The 21,020-nt window shown below is 46.0% G+C and overlaps 1 protein-coding gene and 1 long non-coding RNA gene across 2 annotated transcripts in view; one reads left to right on the forward strand and one right to left on the reverse strand.

Moving 5' to 3' along the window:
- NEURL1 (neuralized E3 ubiquitin protein ligase 1) overlaps window positions 1-20,234 on the reverse strand; it is a 256,305-nt gene extending 236,071 nt beyond the window's left edge. The window contains exon 1 of the mRNA XM_034777499.1: window positions 19,889-20,234. Within this exon, the coding sequence (XP_034633390.1) occupies window positions 19,889-19,973 (85 nt within the window). The 5' untranslated portion in view covers window positions 19,974-20,234. The remainder of the gene's footprint in view (window positions 1-19,888) is intronic.
- LOC117880910 lies at window positions 5,775-7,510 on the forward strand. Its single transcript, XR_004646634.1, has 3 exons — window positions 5,775-5,897; window positions 6,200-6,202; window positions 7,498-7,510. It is a non-coding gene; the product is annotated as an uncharacterized LOC117880910 (long non-coding RNA).
- Window positions 20,235-21,020: the final 786 nt, after the last annotated feature.

The raw sequence follows: 21,020 nt of genomic DNA on the forward strand, positions 1-21,020 counted from the left end.
ATGGTACTGACATGCTGCTTGCCTCCAACACATTGTTCACACTACCGGTGTGTTATATGCCCCTTCCCCCACCCTGTGTCTGTCTTGTCTGCTTAGGTTGTAAGCATTTTGGGGCAGGGACCATCTGCCATTCTGTGCTTGTACAGCACCTAGCACAGCAGGGCCGCACTCTGGGCTAGCCTTAGACACTAGCCTAATAAATGATTAATAATAATAAATCAGAATCTGAGAAGCAAAGTAGCTTCTGCTAATCTCAGGCTCCAGTTCAGCAAAGCACTTTTAAGCATGTGCTTACCTTTCGGCATATAATTAAGCTTCACTGATTTCAACCGGATTTAAATAGATGCTTATGGGACCGAATTCTGCACGGTGCTGGGCACCACCAACTCCGACTTAAATCAGTGGATCGTGAGTGGGCTTCACACCTCTCAGAATCAGGCGCTAGGTGCTTTGCTGAATAGAGCTAGCATGACAAAGTTAAAATACTTACTTAGTGCTCTGCTGAACTTGGCCCACAAAGGGAAAAGAATGTGGACTAGTGGGTGCAGGAGGGCACAGAGACACAAGACTGGATTCTGGCCCTGGTTCTCCAAATTGGTGAACTCTGTAGAATTACATTGGCGTAACACAATGCACAATTAACCTGTGGAACTCATTGCTATAGGATGTTGTAAAAGTCAAAAGTATAACTGGGATCAAAAAAGAATCAGATAAGTTCATGGAAGATAGGTCCAATGGCTATTAACCAAGATGGTCAGGAATGCAACTCTGTGTTCAGAGTGACCCTAAAGTTCTGACTGCCAAAAGCCAGGAATGGAACACAGGGGTGATCACACCAAAACTGCCCTGTCTTATACACGCTCCCTGAAGCTCTGGTACTGATCACTGTCAGAGACAGGATATTAGACTAGATGGACCATTAGTCTAATCCAGTATGTTCTTAAAACTATATGATGGACTGGAGAATCAGATCTTTTATTCACAGTTCTGCCATTGACTCACTGTGAGACCGAGGGGGGAGGGGGGGGAAATAACTTAAACTCACAACATCCCAGTCTCACCCCGCACCATTAAAATTGGGGGACAATATAACTTCCCTCCTAGGGAAAGTTCATTAATTTTTGTAAAGTCTTTTCAGATCTTCATGAAGGAGCTATAGAAATGCAAAAGTTTATTAGTCTATTGTAAAGTACTGGCAAGTGTTTATGTGCATCACCGCCCTCTGCTGTACAAAATCAGAACAGCCCAATTGTGTTTCATTGGCCTTGTACTACCAACACCAGTCATAGATCCTCCTTCAGCTCAAGTGCTTTCGGAGCAGGAGGGTCTGAGTTCTCTCCCAGGAATGTCAGTGAAGCTCTAATTTGTCATGGCATCAGCAAAGTGAGAATCACTGACATCCTAGCTGGCCACAGCTTTCTTACAGTAGTCATACATCTGGGGGCACGGCAAGGCTTAACTAATAAAGATTTACAGAGTGCTTTGAGAGTCTCAGATGGCAGGTGCTATTGCTGTGTACACCCCCCCCAAAAAAATTGGTGAGGTCATTTTCTATTTGCCTCTACACAAGGCAAACTTGCTCCAGAGTTTGATCTACTTGCTAATTCCCAGTGCTCCTTTAGCCTGGAAGGTGAGGAAGTGATAGAGGCTATAAGGGCAGGTCTACACTACAAATTTACATTGGTGCAACTGCGCCACTGCAGTGCATCTGGTCTGAGGCCCCAAAAGAAGTTATAAAAACAGCAAAGCTGGCCGCACGACAATATAACAGAGCACACAAATAAAATGTGAAACCAAATTAGATATTAAAAGAAATGTGGAAGCTTAATCCTTTAACAAAATGGTTTGTTAGCTTCACTTTAATTTTAAAGTAATTAAATAGAACTTAATTAAATAAACAAAAACCAAATACATTCAATGAATGTAAAAAATAATTGTGCATATATTTATTTTGGAATCTGATTATTTTGATTTGCTGTAAATGTAATATGAGCAATAACCTACAAACCAAATAATTTGTACTTGAAAGTGTTTTTCAAATGGATGATCACTATGACAAGGTGACAGGCAAACATATTGATACAGTTTTTTGTTAAGATTTTTATAACCAGAACAAGAGAAATATTAAAAACCAGGGGTTAACAAATCTGGTCCTCAGGGATCTCCAACCATCCAGATTTTTCTTCTAACCAGCAAGTAGCTGTTTTTATTAAAATCCACTCGTTTGCATTGCACATCGAAGTCTCGTGTGCCCTAGACTTTAGTATGAATCAGGACATTTAAGTGTTTCATATGCAATAGTAAGCAGTGTACATTTCAAAAAACAAACTATTAAGTGCTGGTTGGATTAAAAATGTGGACTATTGGATGTCACCAAGGAGCAAAGAGGAGTCCGTGTCTTAAGCAATAACCTAACACCACCTAGAAAGTCTCGCTCTTTGGCCTTGAATCTCACTGTTTGGAGCTGTAAATCTCACTCTTAAAGACAGACAACCCTTGGCATCTCTGGTTCCATTGTTGGAGCTGATCATGGTATCCAGGAAGTTGATACATTGCATACAACTAAGGAAAAGGTGTCTGACAAGTTACCATGGTGCAATTACCTCATCTGCTAGGCAGGAGAGGAGAGCTATGATGTTTAGTCACCAGCCACCCCCTTCTTTCCCAAGGAAAACCAGATCAAAGGTTTAAAAAAAAAAAAAAAGTTTTCAAGCCAGCATTGCAGAGACAATTGCCAGTGATGTCACCCTGACTCCCAACTAACAGACCAGAACTCATCAGTTCCATTCACCTGCCCTACTACTTTAATCATTCACACTCACTTAGTTCTGATTCCCCTGGCAGCATATTTTTAGATATTCTCTAAAATAAGTCCTGTGTCAGGGAGTCTAGGTGGAGATCTGGGAGCCTGCAAAGACAGGGTTTTAGAAAGACAAATGTAAGCAATGACAGCACTGCAGCTGCAGAGGGATGATCCACACAGGAAGAGAGAATGCTAAACAGGTTGTGGGGCTACAAAGACATCTCCGTGCAACTGACAGTGAACATACACCCAGAGACCACCCTCTAATCTGTTTATTAATAGACAGTTCTGCGCAGTAATCCTGGCATTCACCTATGTTTTGTTCATACCACTGATGAGTCAGCAAGAGAATAAAAACTGCCATTGGGCAGCCAGTTTGGGGATGGGGGGGTTATCAAACACTGAGGTACAGCACCACTGAAGGTCTTAATCAGAGATTTAATTCTATCCCCTGGAAGGGTTCTCATTACACAACATCTCTGATTTTCCAGGTCATACCCTGGTGCAAGCTCCCGAAGAGTAAGTTCAGAGTCTCTCACCCTCCATGCTGATCTCTGGAGGCTGGAACCTCGGAGTTCAGAAACAGCTTGTTCCTCTCTGGGAGCCAGGGCCTCTCAGGCAGGGCAAACCAATCCTCTGAAAATCCTACTTCCTTAACAAGGCCCAGCTGTCGGCACCTCTCCCTGCAGGATTCTCAGCTGTACATCCCTTTTGGGGGAAGGAAGGAAAGCTCCCCACCATACAAGGAAGTTTATTAAACCCTTCCACTTCTTGAAAGGGCAGGTTATCTGCACCACACCATACCTAGGCCTGGAAAAGCAGCTAAGTCAAATACTTCCCGATTTGCTGCCATTTAGGCCAAAACAAAGTGAATAAAGACAAAGGAATACATGCTTTTTTTGGATGATGCCAAGATTAGTAACGAAAGAGGGATTCCTTCTCCTCTATGTTGGTATGAATCCAGGCAACACTAGTAGTGACTGGAAATCAATTATTAGCAGATGTCTGTTCGGTGCCTTATATGAAAGTGAGCCATTCCCAGTGGATAGGTGTCTAAATACCATAAAAACATCCCCACCAGCATGACTTTAGTTCACCTAATAAGACTGTTTAGTTATAGCTCCGCTGGATCTACATATGGAACAACCAAATCCAACTCACTATTTTCCAGTTTCTAGAAACTGTATATTTAAATGTTATTGAATGTTTGCATTCTGGGTTATTTCCTTACTCCCAAACCAGAGCATGTGGTGGAAGAAGGAATAAATATGTGCTTATACATTTAGTAAGTTATAAATGCCTAGATAGATGCAATTAGATTAGACTCAAGGATTACATGTGTTGCATATGTGATGGCTGGAGCATCTGTTAACACCCACTGGAATCAATGGAGGTTTGGGCCAGAGGGGCCCTCCATTGGATCAGCAATGCATACAGAAGGCCAAATTCTGCTCTGACAATACCTAACTAAGTCAATGGAGTTGCACAGTGGTTAGAGGTCTGATCCAAAGCCCAGTGGAACCACTGGGAATCTTTCCATTGACTCCAGTGAATTTGTTTGGATCAGGTTCTAGACGGGTGCAGACCTGGCCCATAAGGCATTAGGTCTCTGTTATTTCTCAGGAAATTGGTTCTCTCCACAGTCAAGTATTTAGTTAACATAACCCTTGCTCTGTATGTGGCATAATATACGTGGCATGCTGAAGTTCTTGCCACACACAGAACAATGCTGTTAGACTACAAATTAGCATTAAGTTCCTCTTCCCCTTTCCCACATGGCCCTAAGCTGTGTCATAAATCTTCTGTTTTATCTGAACTATCCTCCACTGACATTCTCTACTTTTGAACAACAGTGGCTCCATATGAATTACAAGCGGCACAGCAATAACATTTAGTGCAGGCTAGGAAAGCAGTGGGAAAAATAGCTAAAAGCTACATTGAATTGTTTTCCTACTTGTGATCTTCTGTCATAGTCTCGGTTGGAAGATTAGATAACGAGTATTTTTAGCAGCATTACTGGGTATGTATCATGAAACCTTTATCATAAGACGCCAGTGAATATGAAATTTTAATTCTGTATGCCACTTTCTTGTGTCACGGCAGCATTTGCAATGCAGCTTTTTCTCTTAACACATTTATTAATAATGGATTTGGTATTAGCATTTCCAAATCTGGAGCCTACCTTCAATCCCTCTTGCCACCCTGTATTTTTAATTTCTTCTAGGGGGCTTCATGCTGGTCGAAGGTGCTGGGCTGACAACTGAAGACTGACGTTCTCTGCTCACCTATTTTGCTGTATGGTCAGTCTCATCGATTCATAGGTTATAAAACCAGGAGGGACCATTGTAACTATCTGGCCTCATCTCCTGAATAACAGACCATAGGGCTTCCCTGAATTAGCTGTCCAATCAATGGCCCAGTTGATCCTTGACCTCTGTTGAGACTGCCAGTGAGTGCCAGAAGTGACCTGAGATAACTGTCCAATAGAGAATGGAATAAAAGCACCAACTCATTTTATATAGGCCATTGGACATCCGACAGTAACATCCCACACCAGCTAATGCTGGCCAAATTGGAACCAGAAGTATAAGATTCTTCTCATCTCATCCCCCACCTACAATAGGATTTTATAATAGAAGCTAGTTGCAGCCTCAAATATGGAGAGCTTTCTGCTGCTTTATAATTCAACCTTACCACTGCTGAGTATTATTAAACAGCTGCATTCAATGAAGCATAGAGAGTGGACAGGAATGTAGGAATTGCCATCCAAGGTGAGCCCAGCAGTCCATCAAGTCCACTATCCCATCTCTGGCACTGGCCAGTACCAGATGCTTCAGAGGAAGGTTTATGAATCAACAGTTACAGAAAACTTCTCCTGGATAAGAGGGCGTGAAACCGTTAAGAGGTAAACGGGTGGGGTCGGCACGCCCATGGATGGTGTGAGGCCTGTAGCGGCCCCTGGCGCATCGGGACTGGGTCTTCTTAGAGTCGGGTTGCTTGGGAATGCAGCCCAAAGCTGGTGGTAAACTCCATCTAAGGCTAAATACCGGCACGAGACCGATAGTCAAGAAGTACCGTAAGGGAAAGTTGAAAAGTCCTATGGATAGGTTATTCTTCCCAACCCTATTGGTTAGAAGTTACCTTATGCCCTGAACCATGAGGGCTTATATCCCTTCCAAACTTGAGGAGAGGTGTCTTTTGTTAAATCCTACTGCTTGTAACTATAGATTATCAATAGGCACCTAAATGTCCAATTAAGTTCTGAATCCTGCTAAGTGCTTGGCCTCAATATCTGTGGCAAGGAATTCCATAGGTAGACTATGCCGGGGTAATCTATTTTTTTTGTCAAAGTCCAAATTTCTTGACCAAGGTACAGTCAAGGTCCAGACTCCAGAGAAAGTAAACAAATAAGTAAATAAAAGATTTCAGGATCTGTTCAAAAGTGTCTGGGGGTCTGGATTTGGCCTGCATCCACCTATTGACTACCCCTGGACTATGCATTCCATAGAAAAAACATTTCCATTTATGGTTTTAATTTATCTGCCTTTCAAATTCATTGACTTGTCTCTTGTCCTTGTATTCTGAAAAAGGGTGAACAGAAGCACCCAAATCACCTTCTCTGCCCCATTCATTATTTTGCATACTTGTATCATGTCCTGTTTTATTCAGCACCTTTCTTAAAGGGACAGTCCCAATCTTTCAGCCTCTCTTCCTATATGGCATTCTCCTCATGAGTATAATTTTCATCTCCTGTCTCAGATCTATTTCTACTATATCCACTTTAGATCAGGTGACTGGAATTCTACACACTATCCCAGCTGAGGGTGAACCATTGGTTTGTATAATGGCATGATATTTTCCATATTAGTTTGCCAGACTACACTTTAAATAGCCTGTGACACATCTGATCACAAAAGGCTTTAAGAAAATGTGGTGCTATCAGCCAGTTCTTCCTTATCCACTATTTTGCTGGCATGTTCGAAGAGTTCTAATAGATTAGCGGAGCACAATTATCCTTTGCATAAGGTCAGTCCCTAGCCTATCAGTTCAATTGACTTGCTTAAGGTAACACAAATCAGGGGCAAAGCTGGGAACCAAACCCAGGTGTTTTGACTCCCAGGGCTCTGCTAGAACCACTATTCAACACCCCTTCCCCAAACTTCTGCAGCCTTAAACTTAAATTAAAATATTCGTAAAGTTAAAAGCCTTCTTCATGGAAGGGGGGGAAAAAACCACCAAAGTGACACTGTAGAATACATACAAAAAAATAAAATGGCACCAGCTGCTCAAATAACAGAAATCCAGATTAATACAAATGCAATTAATGATTCCTTAAATCAGATCTGATTTAAGGAGATTGGAATTGATCTTCTGAGGAACAGCATTGGAATCTGGATTGTAAATAGACTCTGGTTCTACAGCTGCTTGGCTTAACTGGCAAAAGTTAAGACTCTAATACTAATCTTTACTTTAGAGGGTGTGGAAGAGCATCAGAGCATGCAACACAGGCACATCTCCACTTGAGTAGCAATTAAAGGGGAATCAAGCAGAGCTTATGCCGAACAGAGGATAAAAGATGATCGGGGGGGGGGGGGTTAATTGTATGTTGACATATGGGAAGTCAGTGTAAATTAGAAAGGATCAAGCATAATATGATTAGGTTTCTTCTGACAGGGTCAGAGTGTGACTTACAGCTTTAAAGAGAGGGTGTTGAGAAGAAAATCTATTATTTTCAGGATATTTAGAGAGAGGAAAAGCAGGAGGGTATCTTGAGAGCTTGTGACTGGGAAAATCGGGGTCCTAGCCCTGATTTGTACCACAGACTTGCTCTGCGACCTCAGGCAACTCACTTACAGGCCTAGAGAGGGTTTCTCCATCTATAAAATGGAGATTATACCTATCTTTACAAAGTGCATTGAGACCCTTGGATGAAATGCACTGTAGGCCAATTTTTGAAAAAAAGCTCGGCACCCACAATTGGGGCCAGATTTCCAGATGAACTCGGATTCCTTATCGGCATCTAGAAAAGAGCCAAATTTGCAAGTGTTCAGCATCCAGCAGTTCCCACTATCCAGCTTCCAGTTTTGCAAAGGCACTCGGCACTTTTTAGAGTAACTGCTTTGCTTAATTTCATTTGCTTTTTTAAATAACTGGCTGCTTAATTTCATGCCTAAATAGGAGCTAAACTCTTCTGACAATCTAGCCCCGACGGTTGGTGTTGAACACTTAAAATTCTAGCCTGGTAGCACAAAGTATCCACTTGCCTCACACCTACGAGTGAGCTCTTAACCTTAAAAAAAAAAAAAAAACGGGTATTTGTCCATCAGATGTATAGGTGCTAGTTACACACAAGTTCAGCAGCTATAGGAAAATATACCGATGAGGAAAACACTTTGTATTTGGGTTGCACCTGCCGTTGGAGAAGATTAGTGAATTCAGTCTCCCAGGCCATCTGTGACAGAGCAACTACTATCCCCATTCCACAGACAGCAACAGAGTCAGAGAGGTGAAGCAACCTGCCAAAGGGCAGTCCGCAGCCCTGTGCTTTAACCACTAGACCAACCTTCCTCCCTTAATACTCACCCCACAGGACGTTACTTATGCTTGTGACACACTTTGACAACATAAGTCACTATATAAGTGCCAAGGATGATTAACACCCAAACTATTGTATTTATTTTTGGCCAGAAGTGGTTATATCTTCTGGCAATACAGGGTTGGTTAGGTCTTTTTATTGGAATGCACACAGTGGCTAATAACCTTAAAGCAGGGGAGAGCAGTAGTGATTGAAATCAGCAAGAAATTCATTAGTGATCCATATTATTAGCAAAAACCAAAACAGATTCGCACCTGGGAAGACTACTGCTCCAAACATGGGAGTGACCTTGAAGTCTTGTCTTTACGTATTCTGAGCCACGTGACTCAGGAAAGCGTGACTGTAAGAAGTGCTCAAGACATGCTTAGAACAATGTTCTATTTTAAGCTAGTAACTACAAGGTTAATTAACTCACAATATAGACACATGGGCTAAATTACAGTCCGTGGGTTGCTGTGTTTCTATTGGTTAGAAACACTTGGGCATGGCCAAAAGGTGATGCTTTAGAATAACGGTTCTACCTTGCAGCTGTGGGATTTAATTCAACATAGTAAGACTATAGCTAGAAAACAAGCTGGTCTGAGAGCTGTCCAAAACGTGGCTGGACTGCTGCAGAGATTTAGGCACCTATCTTTTGTTGACAACATCATTAGCTGCCTAAACACCTTTGAGGATCTGGGTGTAAGTTCTTTAGCACTTCCACCTTTCAAAGAAAATTTCAACTTTTGCTAAGTAAAAGCCAGCAGGTGCTATGGGTTTCTTCAGTTTACAGCACAGAGCTGAATACCTAGACAATGTTGGAGTAAAATTAATCTTAGAACCACCATGTTTGGAAAGGCACTATGTCATGGAGGCCTCCACTCACCACTCGGGGGTGCCTCCTTCTGGTTGCTCTGGAGATTAGCTCTTTTGGCCCAACACCCTCTTCTTGCAGTGTCTCAGTCCATTGTCTCACTTTGCAGCCTCTCTCTTGCTCCCCAGGAAGCACCATGCCTCGTCTTTATGGTTTAGCCCTCCAGCCAAGTCACAAGAGTTCTCCCCTTCCAGGTGCTCTCGCAGTCTTCTGCGCATTCTAGACAGTCCTTAACTCCACTGCCCTGGCAAGACCACTCCCTCAGTGGCTAGAGTGAACAGACTCTGACAGTCTTCAAGTTGACAGCCCAGATTGTGCCACTCACTCAGTGATTGGCAGGGGAACCCCAGGCCTGCCCTCTACTCTGGGTTCCAGTCCAAGAGCCCTATCTCCAGCAGCCAATGTCTGTACTAGCACGATCCTTCCTACCTTGCCCATCTCAGGCTCACATGTATCCATCACCCTTCTAGCTAAACCCCTGTCTCCTGGGTCTGCTAGACAAACCCTTCCTCTTGGGTTCAAATCCCTTTCTCACCCTTATTCCAGGGAGAGTACCTGCAGCCCCCTTTCTGCTATGAGTGCCTTGATTTTATAGAAACGCTGCCTGTTCCTTCACAGATGAGTGTCCCTTAATTAAGGCTCTCCTCTCAGCCTAAATATCCCCCAGCTTGCAACCTAATAGGTTAATTGGCCCATTTGGCCTACATTAACCCCTTCAGGGTGGGTGTGTGTGTATCACACACTATCAAGGGACAGGTATTCTGGGCCCTTCCCTCTTCCAGCTAGCTCAGAAATAGATTTGGTATTTCAGGGATACCTGTAATCGTATGTGGGTACCCAGTTTACTCTGTCTTGAAGTTATAGGGATCTCGGCAAGCACTATGAAGTGATGCATTCTAAGTGAAACTATGCACTATTAAAAACAACCTGGTAGCACTGTGCAGGTTCGTGCTCATTACGCTCTAACAGTGGCAGGTAAGAGCACCGGCTGCCCGATTTAAAAGCTTCCAGGCTTCTAAATGTGAAACCTCCCCAGATGTGGGGTAATCAGCATAAGCTTCCCAAGACAAGCAGTAATCTAGGAAGCAAAATATTGTGACAAACCTGTGACCATCTAGGTATTTCATGGTTGCCCACTGTGGTCATTCAGGTCACACAGTGAAGACAGAACTCACATCGCCCTCTCCAAAAGCACACTTAAGCTAAAGGTCACTCTCCTCTAGCTGCTAGAACTATAGGGCCCAGGAGCCACGGTGAAGTAGTTCTGATTCCAACAAGTAGAGAACATGTTGGACATTCACATTATGAAGTCCATCACAATCTAGATTGCTCCCCAAGTAAACTTGGTGGTTTTTACAGACCTAGAACATTCTAGATGTGACCTCAAGTGTTGACATGAAAACTCACCTTCTTGTATATACCTGGGTGGAGACAGAGGGAACTGATAGGTTCCCACTGACAGAGTTCTGCTGGAGAGTGGATGTCATCAGGTTAGGTTCCATCACCACTCCCATCACTATGGTATCTGGGTTTCCTGTTGCCACTGGCTTGGATAGGGTTTGAATAGTTATCTCAGAGATGCCCTAACCTGCACCAATGTCCAAATTGGCCCCCTAGCGGCTCCCAGATTAGGGAAGGAGCATTACCTCCCCCTGTGGTCTCTGAGCCAATGACTCTGGGGCTAGAATGAGCATTTACATCCTTCTGTGAGTAAAGGAGACTCAGTTTTGGTGGCTCTAGGGAGAGGAAGAGAAGAATACCACCCTCTCACTATCTCCCTCTCCCAGGTTCAATACATTCCAGTGAGAGGATGAAGGGACTGCAAGCTGCTAGACAAAGTCATTCAAAAATGCCAAGAACACTGAGATCCATGCAAGAACACTGCAAAGGAAATAAATATTTTCTTTACCGGAAGGAAGCCAGCTGCCAGGCTGAGAGGATTGAGCATAATGTTATACACCTACCTAATAGGGCTAAGCCATGTGATTTTGGAAAAGTGTAACAAACTAATTAGAGGCCAAATTATCTGTGTTATAACTGACTCAGGGTAGGGGATTGAAGCCTAGTAACAAAGGCCAGTTGTCCTTTATGAGCACTCCTGTGACATCATTCAATCCCCTCTGATGCGCTCTGGGGGGTTGGGGCTCTGTGAGAATTTGGTGTTGAGGGCTGTGCCAGCAGCAGTCTCTCTCTCTCTGCTGCACTTTCCTCCACTGGGCCCTTGGACTTCCATATCAAACGTCTTCTGGAGTTAATTCTACTTAAAGCAACATCAGTTCCTGCTGGCCCCTCTGCATTTGCTACTGTGCAGACATGGGAGGGCTAGTCCAAGGTGCTGCCATTACGAGAGGCTCCAATTGTCCAAGCAGACACATTTGCCAGTGTGGGACTGAGGCTTCCCTTCCTCAATTATTGCCAACACGTGTTAGGAGGCCACCCCAAGTCCTTCGTCACCCTCCCTGGCCTCTCCCTCCCTGAGGGGACAATCCCTTGAAAACAAACTCCAATAGGACTACCTGTAATAATGTAGAAAGTGAGCGTGTCTGTGTGCGTGCATTAACACCCTCTAGCAATGGGACATACGGGGGGCTAATAATACCAACTAAATGAGTTTTCCTGCGATAGCAGTCTGTGTTTTGGAAACGGAAGGGCCAGAGTTCTAATCCAGACTCCCCAAATCTGAGTGATTTACTAATTATCTCTACTGTAGGACCACGTGACGTCTTCATCAAACCTCACGGTTTTCTGGCCTCATGCCATGTGTGCGTTTGGGACAATCAAGCCTTTTGCTGTCTCCGATCAAAGTGACTTTCAAAAGCAGCCATTCTTGCTCCTGTGCGGTAACAGCATCACCTGATGGTAAGGCCACATGTAACTTTCTGAAAAATCTTTGACAAGCTGAACCTGCACCAGTTTCATTGTCAGGCTCCTGGGCTTAAAAAAGGGAATGTCAATAAAGTGCTGTAATTAGAGAGCTGGATAATTACAGGCAGTTTAGGGGCTGGAAGTTAGAACTTAGGAGCTTAGGAAAAATCTAGTGCCTGGGGGAAGGTCATATAAACCTAATGACATTTTTTAAAAATACCCACGACCCAAGAAGAATGACCGGAGAGAGAAAAACCAAGGTCCAAGGGCAGAAATAGAGGGACACGTGAACCATCAAAGCTGCAGGTCAAGGAGGCTAGCTACTCAATGGAAAGGCCATGTGACACATTCACCTCCATTCTGGTGCTGGTTCCAATTTGTTGACTCCATGTGGCTTGAAGAAGCATTATCCAGAAGAGAGTCGGATCTTGACAGCAATGGGAGCGGAAGGCACTCAGTGCCTTGCAAGATCAAGCCCCTAAATCCTGCCCTGTGCTGTCCCAGGTGTGCTAAGAGATGGAGAAGGAGTCACAAAAATCTCTGTTCCTTTCCCACAGAGATACGGCAGGATGCACCTTTCCTAAACATTCTTCGGAGCTCTAAAAGTGGCACCAGCCATAGCCTCTCCCCACAGCATGCTCTGTATATCTGATCACTTCCTACAGCCTTAGTCCTAATTTCCACCAGCCACTAACATCCTTTGTTTTCCATTTAGTTTTATCTAGTGATCCCACAAAATGGAGCTGACAGCAGGATATTCATTTCTGTCAACGGCCTACAATTACTGAGACACCTACACCCGCCAGATTATCATCTTTATTCTTCTCTTCTTCTGAGACCCATAAAAATATCTGTGAGGGATAGGAAAGTTTCTATGCCATAGATACATGTCAATGGACATATACTGGTCTGGCTTGGAATAGCCTCTGTAGTTATGTAAGCTAGAATAAAATAGAGCTAGCAAGCTTCACACTTCAGGAGAAGGAGTAAATCTACTCCCTCCTTAGTACAGTGTTGCACAATTAGGTGTGTTCTGAGGGTCTTACAAGGCAGCATTCTCCAGTGGCGAGAAGCCAGGGTTTGGAATTCCTGAGTTATAATCACAAGCCTGTTACTTATTCTCTGTGTGACCTTTGGCACGTCACTGCACTTCTCTGTTTCAATCTGCCCTTGTGTAAAATGTGAGTAAGAACATTACAAGGGTGAAATAATGTTTCATACAGGGCTCTGTAGAGGTGAAGCAACATAATTTTGTAAACCCTGAGTAGTCCCACTAAAGCAACTGGACCTCCTCACGTGAGTAAGGACTACTTGTAGGAGTTAGACTCTTAGGCCTTGTCTGCACCTACAGTGCTGCAGGAGCACAGCTGCATCGGTGCGGCTGCAGCGCATCTAGTGAAGACGCGCTAAGCCAACGGGAGACAGCTCTCCCATCCGCATCATAAAACCGCCTCCGCATGCGGCGGTAGCGATTACTCCTGAGGGCATTCTGCACCAAAAAATGTCAAATTCTGCGCACAATGTTTTAAAATTCTGCAAATGTTATTTGTCAAATAAATGTGGAGGCTCCAGCCTGGCATTGGGGAGCACAGGCCACTGGCTGCACTAGAGGTGGGAGATCAGTGTCCAGCTTCCCCCCGTCTCCCAGGACACAGACTCAGCGGTTTGGCTGCACCCAACCCTGACATAACGCAAGGACCGGGCCGTCCCCAGAAACGCCGCAGGGCCCTGCCCCTCTGTGCCAGGTGCCCCAGGAGTGGGCAGGCAGGCTCAGCAAGAGAGGATCCAAGTGTGGAGGGGGTTAGTGTGGGGGGGATCCAGGTGTGGGTTGAGAGGGTTCTGTGTGAGGCAATCTGGGTGCAGGCAGCTCAGTGGGGGATCCGGGTGTGAGGGGGATCTGATTGCACAGGGGCTTGCTGGGGGGTTCTGGGTGCAATGGTAATGGGACTCTGCAGGGGGTCCAGGTGGAGGTGGTTGGAGCTCAGCGGGGAGGGTCGGGGTGTGACTCAGTGGGGGGGTCCAGCTGCTAGGGGAGTGGGGCTCAGTGAGGTGGGGATCCAGGTGCAGGTGGCTCGTCGGGCTGGTCTAGATGCAGAGGGAATGGGGCTCATCGGGGGGGGTGAGGCTCAGTGGGAGCGTCTGGGTATGCGGGAGTCTGGATGCACGGGGGTTGGGCGGATAGGGGAGCAACTCCCTATACAGGGATCCCTCCCCCTGCAGATGGGGAGCAATGGGTGCAGGAAGTGGTGGGAAGGGAGTATGCAGAGCTTCCTGCAGCCGTGGGAGAAATCTGAGGGTGGGTCTGACCTGGCCCCATATGCCAAGCAGGGGAAGAGGAAGTCCTGTCCTCCCTAGCAGCTGAGCCTGGCGCAGGGTAGGAGCCACCAGCCGGGTCTTTCCCAGTCCTGCCCCTTGCCCCATAGTGATTTACCTCTCTGTCGGCTGCCCGGGGCACTCAAAACATACTGCTGGGGAGGGTCGCATGACCACTCTTGTGGCTTCCCTTTGCTTCCCCGTCAGAAAGTCATTTTCTGTGGGGAAGCAAAGAAATCTACGGGGACATAAATTCTGTGCATGCGTAGTGGCGCAGTGGCACAGAATTCCCCCAGGAGTATAGCTATGTTGGCGGGAGAAGCTCTCCCGCCAACATAGCGCTGTCCACACCAGCACTTATGTCGGTGTAACTTATGTCACTCACGGGGGTGGTTTATTCACCCCCCTAAGCAACATAAGTTCTGCCGACATAAGCTGTAGTGTAGACATAGCCTAAATATCAACCTTAAACTCTTCAGGGCAGGGAACATCTTTAACATTTTTTGTATGTACAGCCCCTAGCACACTGGGGCTCCGATACTGATTGGTGCCTCCGGATGCTGCTGCAATATAAATAATAATCATCTGGAATTAGACACTGCTGGAATCAGGATACTGAACTACCAGGATGATTGGTATGTCCCAATAAGACTCAGTGGCTGGAGGAACAAATTTATGATGAGGTACAGGAATGCTACTTAGTATTTATAGAGTGCTATTGATCTGTAGATCTCAAAGCTCTCCACAAAGGTGGCTTAGCATTAGAAGCCTCATTTTACAGATGGGAACACTGAGGCATAGTATGATAAAGTGACTTGCCCATGGTCACTCAGGGAGCCTATGGCAGAGGTGGGAATAAAACCCAGGTCCCTTGATTCATAGTCCAGTGCCCTAACTGCTGGCCAAGGCTGTCCCACAAAAAAGATTTAATGCCATCTTGGATCTAGGCACTAAACAGTAGCTCTAACCAACAGGATGCACAGCCTGCAAATGAGAGGAGGAAGAGTTCAACATGTCTAGCCTGGCTAAGCAACTAAGAAGGGGACGTGATAACTGTCTACAAATATTTGAAAAGTGCAAACAGCAAGGATGGCGACCAATGAGGTGATGACTAGGAATAAGGGCATGAAATTAAGAGAAAACTGAATATGAATATCAGACAAAACTTCCAGGCAATGAGATGTGTTAGACTATAGAACAAATGCCTCCAAGAAGTAGTGGAGGCCCATCTTTTGGCACATTTCACGCTAATCTGGCCCTAGTACTAATAAACATACATTAGGCACAAGAATGGATCGGCTGTCTAAGAGGTCTGTTCCATTTGCGGAATCTATGAGAGTAGATACAGCTAGAGTTTCTCCTCTCGGCTTTCTTTCAAACAGCCACACACACCTGGTTTGGTAGTTAACAGGAACCATACGAGAGACTAGCAGAGAATGACTCTCATGGGCAGTAATAACTTCTTGTTGTCCGACTGGCCATGTCAAGTGCAAATTGTCACCAGATGAACATAATCCTTTGTCCTCCTTTGGGGAAGCACAATGGCTATATTATCTCCTATAAGTCCTTGGAGTATGGACCGTTCCTGGGTTACAAGTGGAAAGCATGCTGGAATGCTGTAGTTGAGCCCACTTCTAGCTTTCCACCACCCCACGCCCAAAGGAAAATGGTCCTCCTATCACTCTCTGTGGTTTTAGGATCTCAACATCCAAGGCATGGTGATCTGGTCAGGTCCTGGATGCCCTCATCTTCCACTGACTTCAAAGGAAGTGCTCAGTTCACATCATTATCCACAGGAAAAGGAAGGGAAAAAGAAAAGTGGCTCAAGCATAGAGGTAGGAGCACATTTTAGGATCTATGGCTGATTTAATACAATTCCTTGAGCTTCTAAAGCATCTTCCACCTGATGCTCTCAAACGCTTTGATAAACATAAATGAATTACGCCACATAACATCCCCATGCAGAAGGCATTATTATCCCTATTTTACAGATGGCGGAAGCAGACCAAGCATACCAGAGAGAGATGAAGTGACTTGCTCAATGTCACTCAGCCAGTCAGTGGCAGAGATGGGAACAGAATACAAGTTTTCTGACTCCAGGCCTGTGCTTTAACCACTAGATCACATCTCCCACATCGAAAGCTTCTATGAACATGCCTACTCACTGCTGCCAACTATTTTAGGAGTGACATCATCAGTGCAGAAGAGGGCACTAGTTTACATGGAAGAGGAGGGAGTTTAATTGAAGTTCAAGTTGAGAATAAACTAAAATGAACTGTCTGGTCTCAGTTTATGGTTTATAAATTGTAAGCTCTTTGGGGTGGGGACCATCATGTTTTTGCATGTGTGTTCATTCAGTGCCTGATATAATGGGGCTCTGAGCTGGCTGAGGTCTCTAGGCAATACTGTGATATAAATGTTAATCAATAATAATAAAATATACTCCTGGTGTGATGCACAATCCTGGCATCCATAATTCCGAAGCAGAGGCACTTGCAGACTGATTTCCATAGAATAACAATCAGCTCATACAGGGCGGCAGGGAGGGAGAAGTCAGGTGCAATTTTAAAGTGTGGTTCTGCTCTGAAAGGTGACCCGACTGCAGGCGCAGTCTGACAAACACACCACCTCAAATGCACTCAGTTTACAAGCAAAAGGATGATTATTCTAGCTGCCCTGGACTGTAAATTAAACCTGACATCTGAGACTCAAGCTGAGTGCACCATCACCAGGAGCAAAGGTTCTGCAGGCCAAATCAGGCCTCAGGGACACCAGCGCAGCCCTCAAGGACAGCTGTAGAACCTCACGGTCTTCAATAGGTTTGCTCAGGACAAACTGTCTGGAAACTTAGCAAACAATTCCATGGGTGATCCACAAAAAATAATAGAATCTGGCTCATTCTCTCGTAGCCGTGTTTGGTTTGGAGGGCTAATAGGAGTCAAAAGTTGTCAAAACTGACTTTTGTCTCTCAAGTCAGTAGATCTGACTCTGAGCACATGCAGAGAGCAGATCTGTTGAGTATGGAGGTGCCATCTTTACAGAGCACAACAGCACTTTTAAGGCCTCAAAACTCTGACTTCAGATCTCTGAACCACCAGGCACAGCTCCATACAGTCATATAGTTGCCCCTGCTTTGGCAAGAGTGAGCCAAACTTTATCACTGGCACCAGGTCAAGGGGAGGTCACCTGCATAAAACAGCACGAGGGTGCTGATTTGGTGGCTGAAGGCTCTCTGTGGTTTCCAAAGCAGCTAGCTCTTTCTGTCCCTCACAAACTCAAATGTTCAGTCCAAGGTGTGGGGGGGGAAGAAGGGTACCTTCAATTAACATACATTTCCCAAAACGTTAAATGGCAGATATGTAACAAAACAGTGTGACATTCATACTTTTTGTTGCTATGCCTCTAAACCATTTTACAGCCACCTGTCAGATCTGATCAGACTTGTTTATTCTGCATGTAAATGTAGAACCTGAGGCCGTCTTGTTTCAGAAAAGACAGAAAAAAGCACATATTGTCCCTGGCAGTTGCTTGGTTTTTACAACGGCAATGTCTTGTTAACTCTTTATTCAAATCAAAGCGATTTTCACTGCTCTGTTACATTACAAAGTGCGAACAATTTTGCTTGCTGCATTGGCATGGATGGCAACTCAATTAAAATGGAAAATAAAACAAACAAAACATGCCGTGAAAGAAAGAAATCAAGTGATTTATAAATAGCATCTTGGAAATCTCACATAAGCTAATGATAACGGATTAGAAGGCAGTGTCCCTTCTGACTACAGTTTACAAATTCTTATCTGCTTAAGGTTGCTCTAGAAAGATTTCCAGCTGACCACATTACTCTTAAAGATAAACCCTTCCTGGCAGTTTACAAGTGCATACCAACTACTACAGCATTGTGGGTGCCTTCACGTTTGCTTTGATAGGGGATGATTGGTCATTCTTTAGAGTTCAGTCTAATTTTAAATACAGCAATTGTCTGCACTGAATTTCTGATCGATTCATCAGTCCATGATAGGACTGTAAACATTCTTGGACATCTTCTAGCAGACCCATTCAAAAAGTCTTGACAATAGCCCTCAGTTCATGCAACAACTGTTCCAAATTAGCCACTGCAGGGGGCGGGGGGGGGGGAGAGGAGGGGAAGAATCTAAGTTCTCACAGAGGTATCAGAAAATCCTCCTATTTAATAAATATAAATATCATCATCATTAATCCATAGCATCTTTCAACTGTGGATCTCAAACTCAGTAGAAAGGTGGGTGAACACTAGTTTCCCCTAGGGTGACCAGATGTCCCAATTTTATAGGGACAGTCCCGATTTTGGGGTCTTTTTCTTATATAGGCTCCTATTACCCCCCACACCTCTGTCCCGATTTTTCACACTTGCTGTCTGGTCCCCCTAGTTTCCCCATTTTACAGACTGAAAGCAAATTCTTTAGCACATGGCTTGAGGGGAAACAGCAACAAGTTTTAATGATGAAGAGAATGCCTATGGAAATCGCTTCCTTCTTCCAGCATCCATTCTGTATGGGGTGGGTCTCTGACATACTCCCTTGACTTCATTCAGTGCCTTGGGATGTGACAATATGGACACTCAGGGGCCAATTCATGATTCTGCCCTGACTTATGCCCTCTCGTGGGGTAGCATGAGGGGAAAGACAGAGAAGAATGAATGCCACTGACTCCCAATCCTGACCACCTTACTCGTGCAAGTCATTCCATCGGAGGTGGCCCCGGGAGTGCACAGCTTAGCTCAGAAATGGGATTTTAACATGATGAGTGGGGCTGAGGAAGAAAAATAATCCTGGCTCAAACTGGAATAGAAGCCCCAGATATCCTGTCATTCTCCAAAATGGGGTGATGGTCCATCCCCCCCAAAATGACATTTCTGGGGTAACCACAAAGACAGCATGTGTCTCAAACATGCTGCCCCTCACTTTTGTTAAACCATCCTTCATGCATTATTCCCACTGTAGAGAATTAAAAGCCATAGACAAGGCCATCCCTGTCTGAATGAAGGGAAGGTGTGGAGAGGCATGGTGATAAAAATGGCAAATTGGGCCTGAATTGTTGGAGTATCAGTCATATGCCTTTAGTCACTGGGGTGAGAAAGCTGATTGCCTTGAGTGTCTAACCTTCTGCAAAGTTCATTGGCACCCATATGGTCTGAGCTACACATGTCCCTTCCCACCCCACTTGGGCTTCCTGGACTGAAGCCCTGGGGGAGAGTTTGTCAAATAGGTGCATACTAAGACAGGCATGTCAGGGGAGGGATCCTACCTCCCGAGCCTCTTTAGGACATAATGTGAGACTCCCTACAGAAAGAGGAAATGGGTTTAAAGACCAGTAGCACAGAAACTAACCATCAATGCAACCTCTTGCTCCACAGCCAGCCCCAACCCACCACAGATAGCACCCTCCCTAGGCGCAGTCACACAGGATGGGGTACCCCTACCTTTGAGGTGCTGGTGGTGGACCCTGTGGAATCTGCTCTGGTTGCCTCTGGGCAGTGCAGGGATGCTGGAGAAGCTGTTACCCATGGCATCAAAGGCAGAAGAGAGCAAGCCGACAGCTGGAAGGCGCGTGTGTGGTGGGGTCCCCCTTCCTGGGGCCGTGCTGCCGGGTGGGTGCCTTGGAGAACCTGGAGCTCTGCTCTGCCTCCGCTGCGGCTTCTCCTTTCCCTTGCTGTCACTTCGGAGCTGAAATCCCCTTTTGTCTTCTCTTCCTCCTCCTCCTCATCGATGGGGATTACTTGGTTCCCGGGCTGCGGGGAGGGGGTGCCGGAGGAGGGAGCGGCTGCCTGCTTGGATCCAATGCGGGGGGGGGGGGGGGCTCTGATCTTCCTTAGGAGCCTCTGGCTCTAATCCCCCCCTCCCTACGGCTCAGCCTCCGAGCCCTCCCCTGCTTCTCTCTTTGTGTCTCTGCTTCTCTCCCCCGCCCCCGCTTCGCCCCACAGATCGCACCTGGCCTCTGCAGTCCTGCCTCCCGCTCCCCTCCCACCCCCTGCTCCTCCGCCCCTAGCGAGCCGCTGCCGGGGCATCTTCCCCGAGCCCCTGCATGCTCCCCGCGGCCTGCGGGGGCGGCGGTCTCCCTCCCAGCCCCCCCCCCCAGTCCCGTTGTTATGGTGACAGCTGTCTGTTCATACATGTCGCTAAGGGACTAGGGTCACGTGGGCCGGCCAGATGTGCCACCTCTGGAGCGGCGCGGGCTGGACAGCTGCTGCCCGCCCCTCCCCCGCCCAGCGGCGCTTCCCCGGGGCCGCCCGGCAGGTGTAGCCCCATTGCCAACAGGTGCGGGGGGTGCACGGCGCGGCACTGCCGGGGCGGGGCTGCTCCGCGGGAGCGGGCAGGGACTTCAGAGCGAGAGAGAGAGCGGGTGGTGTGTACACACCCCAGGCCGGTAAGTTCAGTGTGTGTGTGTGTGTGTGTACACCCAAAGACAGATCAGGTCAGAGGGGGGGGGTGTACCTGTGTGTTTACACACACCCAAGGACAGGTGAGTTTAGATAAGGTGTGTGTGTGTGCCCCCAAGGGCTGGGAGTGCAGAGTGTGTGTTTGTCTGTACACACCAAAGGACAGGTGAATTCA

Source organism: Trachemys scripta, chromosome 7 (assembly GCF_013100865.1).
Source record: "Trachemys scripta elegans isolate TJP31775 chromosome 7, CAS_Tse_1.0, whole genome shotgun sequence".
Classification (NCBI taxonomy): domain Eukaryota; kingdom Metazoa; phylum Chordata; order Testudines; family Emydidae; genus Trachemys; species Trachemys scripta.